The sequence below is a fragment of the Lygodium microphyllum genome, chromosome 7, assembly GCF_053477565.2.
Source record: "Lygodium microphyllum isolate KBCC chromosome 7, Lygodium_microphyllum_v1.1.10, whole genome shotgun sequence".
NCBI lineage: Eukaryota > Viridiplantae > Streptophyta > Polypodiopsida > Schizaeales > Lygodiaceae > Lygodium > Lygodium microphyllum.
The window spans coordinates 113657809-113671495 of NC_141141.1; the positions used below are offsets into that span (position 1 = coordinate 113657809).

General features: G+C 39.5%; 1 protein-coding gene across 1 annotated transcript; it reads right to left on the reverse strand.

Annotated features, from left to right (window-relative positions):
• Nucleotides 1–1737: 1737 nt before the first annotated feature.
• Nucleotides 1738–3094, reverse strand: LOC148033852 (dirigent protein-like). The gene has a single exon (XM_087682372.1). It carries the CDS (start codon nucleotides 2953–2955, stop codon nucleotides 2230–2232), a length of 726 nt encoding a protein of 241 aa, XP_087538498.1. The 5' UTR covers nucleotides 2956–3094; the 3' UTR covers nucleotides 1738–2229.
• Nucleotides 3095–13687: the final 10593 nt, after the last annotated feature.

Sequence of the window (13687 nt, forward strand, 5' to 3'; positions counted from 1 at the left end):
CACTAAAGATTGCAAGGAGGCCCTCTGGATAGGGCCTCTAGCGGACCTTGATATTACTATTACTCTTATATTGCATTTGAATTCTATGAGTGCTATTCATTAATGGGCCAAGAATTTGATCTTCCATGTGAAGACTGAGTACATTAAGATGCATTATCACTTCATCAAGGAGATGCTAGAGGACAAGTCTATTGAGCCTCTCAAGATCTCAATTGACGCGAATCTTATAGATCTTCTTACTAAAAGTTTGTCAATGGAACAATTTTCCTTCCTTAGATGGAATAGGATGAGATAACGTCTATCCCTCATGTTGTTGTACTTTATGTACATTTATATTTTGTCACTTATTTTTTGTTTTCTCCTCACTTGAGGCACATTTGCCTTTAAGTTGGTGTTTATTGGGGATAAAGGTGCATGTGCTTATGTTGCCCTATATTTACTATACACACCATGATCACACACTGTGATCACACACTGTGATTGCCCACCATCAATGTCACTTAATTATTTATTTTTTCAAACAATGACTATTGAATTAGGAAATGAAGATCACACATTGTGACTATTGGAGCTCCCACATCTTGTATCTCTCTCTCTTGCTCTCTTGCTTTACCCTTCAAACTGATACTTTGTGATTTTTTTTCATGACATAAATCAGGATTCTCTTTTAATTACAAGTTTGTCACACTCCTAGGTGTCTAAAGCACTAAATCAAACACAATAGTCCTTTGAGCTTCTCCCATTGCCAACAAAAATTCCATGCCTATGCATGTAGCTTGAAAAACCTTCGTACACTCAAACCAATCATAAATCAATATACTTAAAATACATATAATTAAAAATAAAAGCAAAAGATAGAATAACAATATAATATCAAATTAAAAAACAATAGATTTGAGAAACAAATAGAAGGACTATAGAACATACAAGATGTTTCACTGTGCATGTGATTGTGTGCTTATTCTTGAAAGCATCATGTTTAAGGCCGTAATTGTAGACATTTTTTATTGCAAAAAACACGTGTGTGGTCAACATGCTTATAGCCATGACCTAGTATGTATCATCTTACATCAAAATAGCAACAAATAAGAGAAATTGTATCCCAAACCCTTAACTCTAAACATGATAAAATAAGCAAAAACCACACCTTTGATTTTGGTAGTCCTTGGATTCTTGTTTTTATTCTTCTTCTAGGATAGCTTCCCTTCACATTGCAGTAGCTCTCACACTATGCCTTGAATATTTGTGTGTGTGTGTGTTGGAATTTTATAGCGTGTTTATATTACTTTTTCCTTCTTTATGAAAGAAAGAACAAAATTAGGCTTGTCATATAAGTCGCAATTGTAGCTCTAGGGGGGATGCACGTTCAAATGTAAGTATACAATGTGCAATCATCAAAAGAGTTGGAATATTTGGCAACTTTTTTATTACAAACCAAAAATAAGAACTCAAAAGTTTTAGGAAAAGGGGTTATTATATTGCCCTATACTAACTTGTAAATAAATGAAAATTTTCATATCCCTTGAATGCATGTGACATGTATGTCTTCTTTATTATAGATGCATATCCCGAGAGCAATTCAATCGATTATAGCATGTTTACAATGGTGTGTGTTTGTGCCTTAGAGCCTAGTTTAATATGCATTTATATGAGTGTAAATGCGTGTAAGAGTGTTTGCTTTGTCCATATAATTAAGCACAACTTTATACACAATGCTAGATGTGCCCAGCAGTGCAAGTGTAGGGCATGTGTTTGTGCTTCCATTTTATTGTAGTGGAAGGTGTAGCTTTTTCATTTCCATGCATTCTAGGCACTTTAAGCACCCATGTTTGGATTATCAAACCTATAAGATTGCTGGATAGGAGAATAGATCGATGTTGCTTGATTGTATACGGCAACAACCATCACAAACTTTAGAACTAACTTTAAGCCCGTACATAGGTTTGATCTACAAAGTATTAGGTAGAGCGATGGTGTATTGAAAGACCTTGTGTTTATTGAAGTACGCACAACTAAGTTTATGCCCCTACATAAGTTTGATCTACAAAGATACGGTAGAGGGAGTTTGAGCTACAAAGTAGGAGGTAGACTCTAGAGGGAGGCTGTTGAAGGCCCCTCATTAAGTAAAGGAAGAGAGGAGAGGTTTCTGCTGAGCATGGTCTATGAGATTCTATTGGAGGGAATTACGAATGTAGGCTGAACGTGTGTGAAGCATGGAAGAAGCTAGTTTTAGTGATAGTAGAGCTGGAGGTCGAAAGAGAGGGTCCATCGGGCCGGGGGAGGGGTCGGCACGAGCTCCACCAGGCGGTTGGTGGCGAACCCCCGGGCCAGCAAGAAGTCGCCGGTGCCGCCCACCACCGCGAGGATGCGCTCCGCGTCCGACTCCACCATCTGCCCCATCAGGCACAACGTCCCCTTATGCACCCCGTCGTCGATGGTGGCCGTGAACACGTGGAACAGCACCAGGCCTTTGAGACTGTCGAACACGTAGATGCCCTGGCCCGTCCCCGCCGGCGAGGACGAGTTGGAGGGCGCCAGCGTGAGAGGGGCATCGAAGGTGGTCACCACGCCGAAGTTGGTGGGGTTGGAGACGGAGGCTGGCAGTGGGGAGGGCCCATACACGCCCGTGAAGTCGGTATTCCCCACCGCCGCGTTGAAGATGGTCATGTGCAGATAGAACTCGTAGCGGAGAGGCTGCGCGGACGTATCATTGCCAGTATAATTCGTGCTGCTGCTCAGGTTAAGTACCGGCGTCGAGGAAGCCTGAGCATTCACAGCGTTCGTGCTGCAAGTGCCAGAGCTCCTCACAATAATCAGTAGCAACAACAGTACCTCTAGCTGCCTGCAGCCATGTTGCAGATGCAGTAGATTTAATTGCCTACTTCGGTCGACGGACCCTACTATACGTAAGGGAGTATTCAGCAAAAGCTTGATGATCTGTCGTAGCGACGCCATTATAATCTAGATATGATGCAAAGTGCTAATGCAGGCCGATTGCCCTCTGCAGGCCACAGCTAGTTCTTTGAGTTGGAAACACAGGATCAGGATACGCACTAGATCCTGAGTCAAGCGCAAATACTACTAGAGAAACTGCCTCGATCGATCGTTGGTCGACGACTCTCGTAAAGCTCTCTTTATATTGCCCTGGATCGTCAGGATATTACTTCTCCATCGTCTAGGCCCCGCGGACATTTCCATTTTCATTCCTCAAACGAGTCAACTCTCGCGCCCACACAGGAATGATTAGCTTTGAGTACCATTCTTTGCATAGCGCCGCACACTCAACTTCGGATGATCTCATCGTCCAACAGCTGAGCTCTGCGCATGCCTTCCTTCATCTCCCCCTCCGATGCAGAAGTCCACCGAGTAACATCGCCACCTAATTTGATGAACATAAGGCATGCCCCCCGAAAAATCAAATTCAACACATCGTTGTCATGTGAACTCATTACTTACCCATTCTCCACCGTATAAAGTTCGTCAACGATTTCAGGCACGTTTGCAGTCATCATCCGTCTCCGAAACTCCGAAGTTTAAAAGTCAACATGCCCTGCATTAGAATTTATGAAACAGAAATTCGAGGGGGAAAATACTATTAGCGTCCTTATAGTCGAATCCCCCTTAACTTCAAAAATTGCTAGAATACCCTTGTATATATTTGTTCGAAATAGCTTTGAAATTGGTCCAGTTCCTCGTCTTCCATAAGTGAGGATCCATCTTTGAGTCTCTTACGCAATAATCACATGGAATTGGCTCCACGACAATGACGTTTGTTTAGAAAGATCGTAAGCCTATATACCTTGTTTTGTTAACCATACCATTATAAATGATCAATTTATCATTTCATATCTACCAAACCCAACTTTCTTCATAGGAACATAGAAATGAGGTGTACTAACACTTTTCGTTAATCCGTGAGCATCCTTCTCTTTTTTTCATTAAGTGCTTGATGAGCAAGCACAATGGTTGAGAGATTTTGGCCTCAATAAACAAAATGTTTGAGTGAGAGCAAGAAAGGATGAGAGCATTGTGGGTGAACCAACTCTCATTCTTATCCTTCAACAACTCCAAGAAAGATATAAGTAGAAATGTTGCATGGAGAATGAACCGAGCCATGGTGTTATGGCTAGTTTCAACATTCACATTCAAGAATAGTTGTAGCAACCTATCCTTATACAAGATGGGCTTATGGTGGAGTAGGGTAATGAGAACCACGAATAATTGCATGTTGTAAGGATCGATTTGGGCAATTTCTAAAGGCTTTAATAAAAGCACTGAAGAATGCCACAAAGTCCCAAGATTGGAATGCCTATATACTCTTCAAATTGTTGACACTCTCATTTGGTATCTTTGGGATTGTCCCAACTTTGCTTTGCTATGGTCTTGTGAGAAGCAACCTATGTATGGTCATTGGTGTCCACAATATTGCACTACCACATAAATTAATCTCCATATAGATACTTAGGCCCTAATGTGTATTTTACCTCTCTTTGCCTTATTATACGTACTCACAAGAGTTGGTAAAATGTTCATTATCCACTTGTTCAAAACCATCTAGCATATGTGAAGACACATATGGCAATCAAATGGTGGATTGGGATAATAGGTAGCACCATCTTGAGATGATGAGAAATGATAAAGTAAAACGTGATAAGTCTAACTTGGGACGTCTAGATTCTTTTCGTTAAAGAGTGACCATAATTCTCTTTTTTTCATTAAGTGCTCGAGGAGCAAGCGCAATGGTTGAGAGAATTCGGCCTCACAATAAAATGTTTGAGTGAGAGCGAGAAAAGACAAGAGTAGTGTGGGTGAATCAACTCAACAACTCCAAGAAATATATAAGTAGAAATGTCAAATGGAGAATGGCTAAACCATGTTGCTATGGCGAGTTTCAACATTCATATTCAAGAATAGTTGTAGCAACCTATCCTTATACAAGATGGGCTTATGTGGATAAGGGTAATGAGAACCACAAATAATTACATGTTGTCACGATAGATTTGGGCAATTTCTAAAGGTTGTAATAAAAGCATTGAAGAATGCCACCAAGTCCCAGGATTGGAATGCCTAGATACTCTTCAAATCATTGACACTCACATTCAGTATCTTTGGAATGGAAATATATACACTATTCATTCTTTGTTGGATCATAAAAAGTCATATGTCATCTTTTGCAAGGACAACATGCAAGATCAAAAGTTTGCTTTGCTACGGTCTTGTGAGAAGCAAACCATTTATGGTCATTGGTGTCCAGAATATTGCACTACCACAAAAATTAATCTCCATATAGATACTTAGGCCCTAATGTGTATTTTACCTCTCTTTGCCTTATTATACGTACTCACAAGAGTTGGTAAAAGGTTCATTATCCACTTGTTCAAACCATCTACCATATGTGAAGACTCCTATGGCAATCAAATGGTGAATTGGGATAATAGGTACCCCCATCTTGAGATGATGAGAAATGCTAAAGTCAAACGTGATAAGTTCAACTTGGGGTGTTTAGATCTCCCTTACAATGGTGGTGAGAATTCTTCCTCTCATTACTCACATAGACATCCAACAATATATATATGGCACATGTTGGCTTGAAGATAGTTTAAGAGGTCCACTAACCACTAACCCACTATGTAATTTACTAATCAATGAGGAGTTCCAAGTACTTCACACAAGTACAAATCTAGTTGGTTAGATAATCTCGCCATGTCTCTTGTTAGAGCTAGAAGCATTTTTAGAGCTCTTGATAACATGTGCAATGTTAGGGACCTTTTGGTGTCCTACATGTCTCGTGAGTGTAGCTAGGCAACTTCAAACATGCCTTCATGAAAAGTCACTGATGTCGAGCCCTAGGATTGTTGCAATACTAATAGGGGTTTCTAGTATTGTTGGGGATTGCATACAAGTCTGATTCTTTTAGCAACAATCCTCAAGGTTAAGACCTGTTTTGGGCAATCATTTAGGTTACTAATCTTTGCCTTTGTTTGCCTTTATGATGGGCCTTGTGTATAAATATGGATCCATTGGGAATGTAGGGGACTCTTATTGTACATGCAATCCTTGAGCAAGGTGTTGGAGCTTCTTCGGAAACATTATTACACATTTTGTTCATACAATGCCCTCAAGATACCATATTTTCCTGTGAAGAAGGTTCTATCCCTTAGGAACATTTGTTTAAATTGATTCTTGATCGGTCCATATGTGAAGGCTCTTATGGCAATCAAACGATCCATTGGTGTCTAGAATATCGCACTACCACACAAATTAATCACCATATAGATACAAGTTAGGCCTTAATGTGTATTTTACCTCTATTTGCCTTATTATATGTACACACAAGAGTTGGTAAAAGGTTCATTATTCACTTGTTCAAAACCATCTACCCTATGTGAAGACTCATATGGCAATCAAATGGTGGATTGGGATAATAGGTAGCACCATCTTGAGATGATGAGAAATGATAAAGTAAAACATGATAAGTTTAACTTGGGACGTCTAGATTCTTTTAGCCACAATCCTCAAGGATAAGACTTGTTTTGGGAGATTATTTAGGTTACTAATCTTTGCCTTTTTTTGGATGATAAGTATTTGGATAGTAAGTGTTCTTACTATATCTTGGAATGAGGTAATTGTGGGTTTACTCAAACACCTAGCCTAACAGTCAAAGTGGTTATCATTGAGCAACATGTTGGAGCTTCTTTGGAAATGATGTTACACATTTTTTTCACACCACACCCTCAAGATACCATTCCTTGTGAAGAAGGTTCTATTCCTTTGAAACATTTGTTTGAAGAGATTCTCAATAAGTCCATATGTGAAGACTCCTATGGCAATCAAACGATCCATTGGGATGATAGGTAGCACCATCTTGAGATGACTAGAAATGATAAAGTCAAACATGATAAGTTTAACTTGGGATGTGTAGATCTCCCTTAGGTGAGAAATCTTCCTCTCGTTAGTCACATAGATATCCAATCGTATTTCTATGGTACATGTTGGATTGAAGATAATTTAAGAGGTCCATTGACCAATTTAAGGGTAGTTTAGGGAAAATCTTATTTCTCATGTAATGGTATTAGCTTTGAGGAGGAGAGAAAGAAAACAAACCCAAAATTTTTTGGTATCATTTTGTGCTATTATTTTGATGAGAGGTGGGCTTCTACCTTTGAAAATTGTAATAAGCTAGCAATATTTCAATGTTATCAAGTATATTAGTCAACTCTTAGTCATAGATTGAAGACTTCAAGCATGTAAAAAGAGCCATGATTTGCTAGAAGCATCACAAAAGGGGCAAGATGCCCAGGGGTGATGGAAAAATCCTAACCCTAAATTTCATGTATTTAAAGGATGAGCAAGAATAAAACAAGCTATTCATGTGTTTGCAAACTTTGTGTTCTTACTTCCTTGCTCTTTTTTTTTCATCTTTTGAGAGAGAGAGAGAGAGAGAGAGAGAGAGAGAGAGAGAGAGAGAGAGAGAGAGAGAGAGAGAGAGAGAGAGAGAGAGAGAGAGAGAGAGAGAGAGAGAGAGAGAGAGAGAGAGAGAGAGAGAGAGAGAGAGAGAGAGAGAGAGAGAGACTATGTGTGTGTGTATGGGAACCGCGGTGAGTAAAGAACCTTCCATTTCTCTTAGAACTCTCTAATATTCTCTTATGCCTTCTCTTATGTATGTGGATAAAAAAGAGATGAGAAGCGAAGGGGTACACACTTGGATTATGGAGTTTGTAGCCACTATGTAGTAGTAAGCTCACTATACGCAAATAATTGAGTTTGCCAATCATGAGAGCTAGTGTAAGAGCTTCATATGTCGAGGCTCTTGAAATAATAACAATTTTTCTATAAGCCTCAAGATTGATATCATGGAGCACAATATTTTGGTTCCATTGTTGGCACGAGTGACACATTCACAACAACAAAGTTGCTCAGAAGCATGAAACCATGGAATAGGATACGGTAGTTACATGCTAAGTTTGAAGTAAGGGTACTGAGAGAAATGATAGTAATAGGTTTCATGATTAAGATACTATTCTTGCCATTAAAATTAAGTAAGGATTGAAATTTGGGAAATTTCTTAATGTGATAATAAAGGCATTGAAGGATGCCGCCAACTCCCAAGATTGGAATGCCTAGATACTCTTCAAATCATTGACACTCACATTCGATATCTTTGGAATGGAAAGATGTACACTATTCGTTCTTTGTTGGATCATACAAAGTACTATGTCATCCTCTGCAAGGACAACATGCAACATCAAAACTTTGCTTTTCTATGATCTTGTGAGAAGTAAACCATGTATGGTCATTGGTGTCCAAAATATTGCACTCCCACATAAATTAATCTCCATTTACGTACTTAGTCCCTAATGGGAATTTTACATGTGTTTACCTTGTTATTGTTAGCTATAGTCTGTCTATATATAGCACCCTTGTTAGCTATATATAGTATGTCTATATATAGTGCCCCAGGTCCCCTCTATATATTCCTATAATGTGTACTCAGTTGACACACTTTTGGGGTTCCACTTCCGGTGTCTCGTGTCTCTCTTCTTCTCTCTCTTCCTCCATTCCTCGTCTCCCTCGCGCATTGTTCAACATGGTATCAGAGCATCGACTGATGCACACTCAACATGGTCCCAAGTTCAGTTGCAGGAATTTCTTGGTGATGCCTATGAATAGGCTCTTGTAAGTTCCAATCTTATAATTCAGGAGTGATGTCGCTCTTGAGTGATGTAGCTCCTTCTCCACTGATGTTGTAATCCACGAGTGATGTAGCTTGATGTAGCTCCTTCTCCGCTGATGTTGTAATCCACGAGTGATGTAGCTCCTTTGATGCCTATGAATAGGCTCTTGTAAGTTCCAATCTCCATTGATGTTGTAATTCACGAGTGATGTAGCTCGTTTGATGCCTATGAATAGGCTCTTGTAAGTTCAACTTTGTAATTTTATATTTTGAATATTAATATAACGGTAGGCCTATATAGAGCTGTGGGTTTTTCCCTTGAGCCCCCAAGGGTTTTTTCATCCATAGTCAGGGATCTTTATTTGAGTGGGGGTGTTAGCTATAGTCTGTCTATATATAGCACCCTTGTTAGCTATATATAGTATATCTATATATAGCGCCCCAGGTCCCCTCTATATATTCCTATCATGTGTACTCAGTTGACACACTTTTGGGGTTCCACTTCCGGTGTCTCGTGTCTCTCTTCTTCTCTCTCTTCCTCCATTCCTCGTCTCCCTCGCGCATTGTTCAACATGGTATCAGAGCATCGACCGATGCACACTCAACAGTTATACTCACAAGAGTGTGTTGGGGGTAAAGGCACCTCCGCCAAGCCACCCGTGTCTTACTACATTGACAGTACCCACCACTGCACATTGCAGGTAGCAGGTGCTTGTCACAGTCACTTATTCTTTATTCTTTAAGTGATAGTTTAAATAAAGGAAGGCTCGGCGACACATTGTGGTTGTTCGAGTTCCTATTTTTGACTCTCTCTCTCTCTCTCTCTCTCTCTCTCTCTTGGCTCTTGCTCTCCATCTGCCATAGCTCTCACCGCCAGGCTTCTTCCTCCTAGGTTCCACTTCCCTTTCAACTGGTATCGTAGCAAAGGCATTGGATCTTGCCCAGATAGGATTTGAAGAGCTTCAACCCGAGCTTCAATGGTAGCCATGGCACCTTCATTTGCAAGTACATTTTGATCTCCCCCAAGCTTCTAGACCTTCATTTGCTTCTTCTTGGGCTGCATTGGAGTCCCCTTGACCTTGCTTAGTGCCCCCGAGGACTGTTATAGATCCCCAGCCCCCAGTAACAACCAGCGCAATTTTGGGCGCATTTTTAGGGGGCTGAGCTGATCTGCTCCCTTGCATTTCCCTGCTTCTCCTTAGCTTCTTAGCACTCTTGGCAACCTTCCCGAGCATTGCTTGACTGCCCGACATTGGTGCTTCACTCTTCATGATTGATTTGAGTGCTTCCTCCTTCAACCCTATGCTGTATACACAGTCCCAGGACTGTCAAAACAGGGCAATACTTGACATTTATTTTTTAATGCTTCTTGGCATTGCCCGTTTGATGCCCAATGATGCCTGGATGTTATGGGATGTTATATCTATGCTTTGGGACTCATTTGGAGAAAATTTGAGCACTGTTTGAGCTTCATATAACAATAAATTTCTTGTTGTAATACATTGGGTTGAAGCTCATTTACTTGGTGTATGCATTGGTTCATGTATACGGGGTGCTCACTGGAGATTTGAATGATCGTACTGATGTATTTGGAGGTTGTCAAATACTTCTTCTTGGTTCGGGAATGCTTTTGAGCTTGTATTAAGCTCCGACTTGGTTGTTCTTCACTGGCATTTGGCTCCAGTTGGCATGCTTTGGACTGGTCTATGCCTATTGTCATCGCTTGACATTTAGGCCTCTTCTATTTATGCTTTGGTTAGATATGTGCTCAGCCATAGAGACAGGAGGTCGAGAAACAGGAACAGACTCCTTCATGGATTCAGTTGGTGCAGAGGTAGATCCCCATCTTAGGTGCAACTGCTCTCTTCGAGCAATCATATTAACTGCTTCAGTGACATCACTCCAAGCACTCTTCAATCCCATCTCAGAGTCAGGATCTTCAAGCCGATCAGTTAGCTTCTCTTGAAGGAAAGGATCTGCAACCTTTAGAAATAATTCAAACTTCTGGCTTTCCATACCCTGCTGATTGTCAGGATCTAGTTGAGCAAATTTGCTTTCAAATTCGCGGTGAAGAGCAGTGGCGGTTAGACCCTTATTGGGCCTTTTGACCCATTCAGTGAAAACTTTATTTGTCATGAGGCCAGAATCTTCAAGAAAAAAATCTTCTCGAAGAGCCTTCTTGAATGCGGACCATCCCGCGTTTTTTTGGAAAAGACCATGAATTCGGTCCTGGAGGCCATGCACGGCCAAACGGGTAAAATATCGGCTCCAGGCATGATGAGGAACTCCAAAGAAGACCATCCTGTCAGTATAGAGGTAGATAAAAGAGGACACATTTTTCCCATTAAATTGCTTGAGCTCTTGCCCAAATGCTTCCAAAGTTTTAATGGTGGCGGCATCATTCCGCTCTTCTTCTTGTCTCTGTTGTTGTTGCAATTGCAACCGCTGCTGAAATTGCAATTGTTGTTGTTGGCTTTCTTGCATCAGACGAACCAATTGTTGCAAGGCATCTCCCCCCGAACTTAACGATTCTCCCATTGTACTTCTTCTTCCGCAGCGGACCTTCACGTCGGGTTCACCATTGTTGTCATGTTGGGGGTTGAAGGTCTACCACCGGGGCTTAGAGCAGAATAAGAGTGTGGGATTCAAGGTTTGGAGAAGGGGGAAAGATTGCGGTATGACAAGATTCGGGTTTTAGAAATGACTTAGTTAAAGAAGAAGATATCAAGCTTTTTCTGTTTATTTAGCATACATGAATGGAATGAATGACTTTGTCTTGATCACATCAAATGGATTTGGGAATAATAAGCCAAGATCTGATCACAAACTAGTTGAGGTAGGACTTCAAGCTATTATGTTGAAGGGTGCAAGCATATTAATGGTTCTCACCACTGAATGACATGAAGGGTGCATCTAAAGAAGATATGACAAGCGGGCACAATGTGCGACCACATGTTTGCTGAGCTAAAAATACATTCTAAACTTCATCACCTCATTAAAAAATCCCCATAACATATAAGATCCCAAAACTTCCAAGCTTTCATTAAAAAGAAAGTAATCCTAGAAGTTTTAACACAAATTAGCATTACTTAAAATTCACACGCTATGGTGTACATGTGCTAGTAAGCTAGTTGCTCAAGACTACTTCAAAGTGAGCGAGAATTGAGCCTTGTGGGTCTTTAAACATGATAATTAAAATAGAAATAGAAGAATATATAGTTTCACCATAATAATACTATCTTTGAGCTCTCATACATTGCAATATTGATGTCAGACTTGTCTTTTAGTGACAACATTAGACTATGTCATTGCATCTTTTGTATCAAACTCATCTTAAATCATTATATCCACCATTTCTTCAAAGCATATCAATAACAAATGCACACATATACACAAAAATTCTAAAGATAACAAGAAATAAACACTCAAAATTTTTATGTTAGGTAATATCAAGTCTTAACAAAATCCAAATAATATGAGCTTAACTTGTAGATAAGAAAGATAGCTATATTGAAGGGAAAATTTTATTATCTTTCTATAGTCCACAACTAAATTCCAGAATTATTTGCACGAAGATGTAACTAAAAGCACAATGTTTTATATTTGCATCGATGCAAAATTTATCTCATTTTCTTTTATAAAGTAGATATTTTATGATACTTTCAATATCTACCATATCAAGGTCTATCAAATCATATGTAAAACTCCTCTTTCCCTTTGATTTTTCATAACATCCAAGTTGAAGCTCCACCCCGGATGGTCTATCTGAGAGACTAAACCCTCTTTTGTACTCCACATAGTCACCGCTAGCTTTTCTTCTCATCTTTTGAGCTCATCGCAAGTACCACACATTTTAAATTTTATATTTTCTCATACCTTTTGAAGAGCCTGGCTTTGATGACCTTCTGATCTTCCCATTGGTATTCTCTTCAAAGAAGAAAATAGCATAATCTGAACCAATGCCAAATAGATTATCATTTGTCTAAGTTTGATACTTCTCCTCCTTATTGTAATATACTGCTTGTTGTACCCTTGTAAGCCTATCTTTGGACAACATGGGCTTGCCATTAAGTTGACTTACCAATGTAGACTTAAAAAGAAATCTATTATTCTCAAGCTCCACTACCGAGTTCACTTTATCTTTTTTCTCATCATTTTCATCCAACATATAATCTACTACATTTCTTATCTCACTTGTAGATGCATCCTCCTCTAAATCCATTACATCATCTGCAAGAACTGAAGATTCCTCATCTGTATCAGAATCTTACAGATTTGAATTGGCGTAAGCCTGAAAAAAGCCCTCATGCCAAGGCTCCAACCACCATTTCTTATCCTCTTTACCCTTTGGATTCATTTGCAAACCTTCACAAATCTACTGAGCACTTTGTAATCCCTCTTTCAAGGCATTAGTGATCTTTTCATCAATTGAAATACATTTATAAACACCTAGATTTACTTCTTTCATGTTCTCTTTGAGATTTAAATTATTCCATATATGTTCTTGTTTCTTATGTGCTCATGTAAATTTCACACCATCCTCCTTGCATTCAAAATGTGAAACCTATTCAAGATTATTGTACTATGCAACATGTCCATCAAGTCATAAGTGCGCTCTTGCCCAACCATGGTGCCAAATTTGCTGAAAAAATTTTCAACTGCATCAAATCCACTCAAATGTATTGGAAGCGTCCTATCTAGATGGAAGTCTCTAAAATATTTTATGAGCAGTACAACAAAGTGGCATGAGAGTTGCACATCTAAGAGTGCCTCCTTACTAATAAAATTCTTTGATAATTTATACATAGCATGTTTTAAAATCCAAGATCTCTAAAGTTGGAAGAAGAATGCCACTTTTGCTTCGCTAAATGGACTCTCTCCACCAAACTCAAGTATGGAGACAAGAAAATCTCAATGTAGTCTCCAACAACTTTAAGAAAGACTTTGTGTTTCAACCATGCTCCGCTCCTTTCTATGATTTCCATTATTTGCTAGCTCACCCAAACACCATTG

Bases quoted from the DNA above. Each gene is read 5' to 3' on its own strand.
- LOC148033852 (XM_087682372.1), bottom strand. From the start codon at position 2,955: ATGGCGTCGCTACGACAGATCATCAAGCTTTTGCTGAATACTCCCTTA.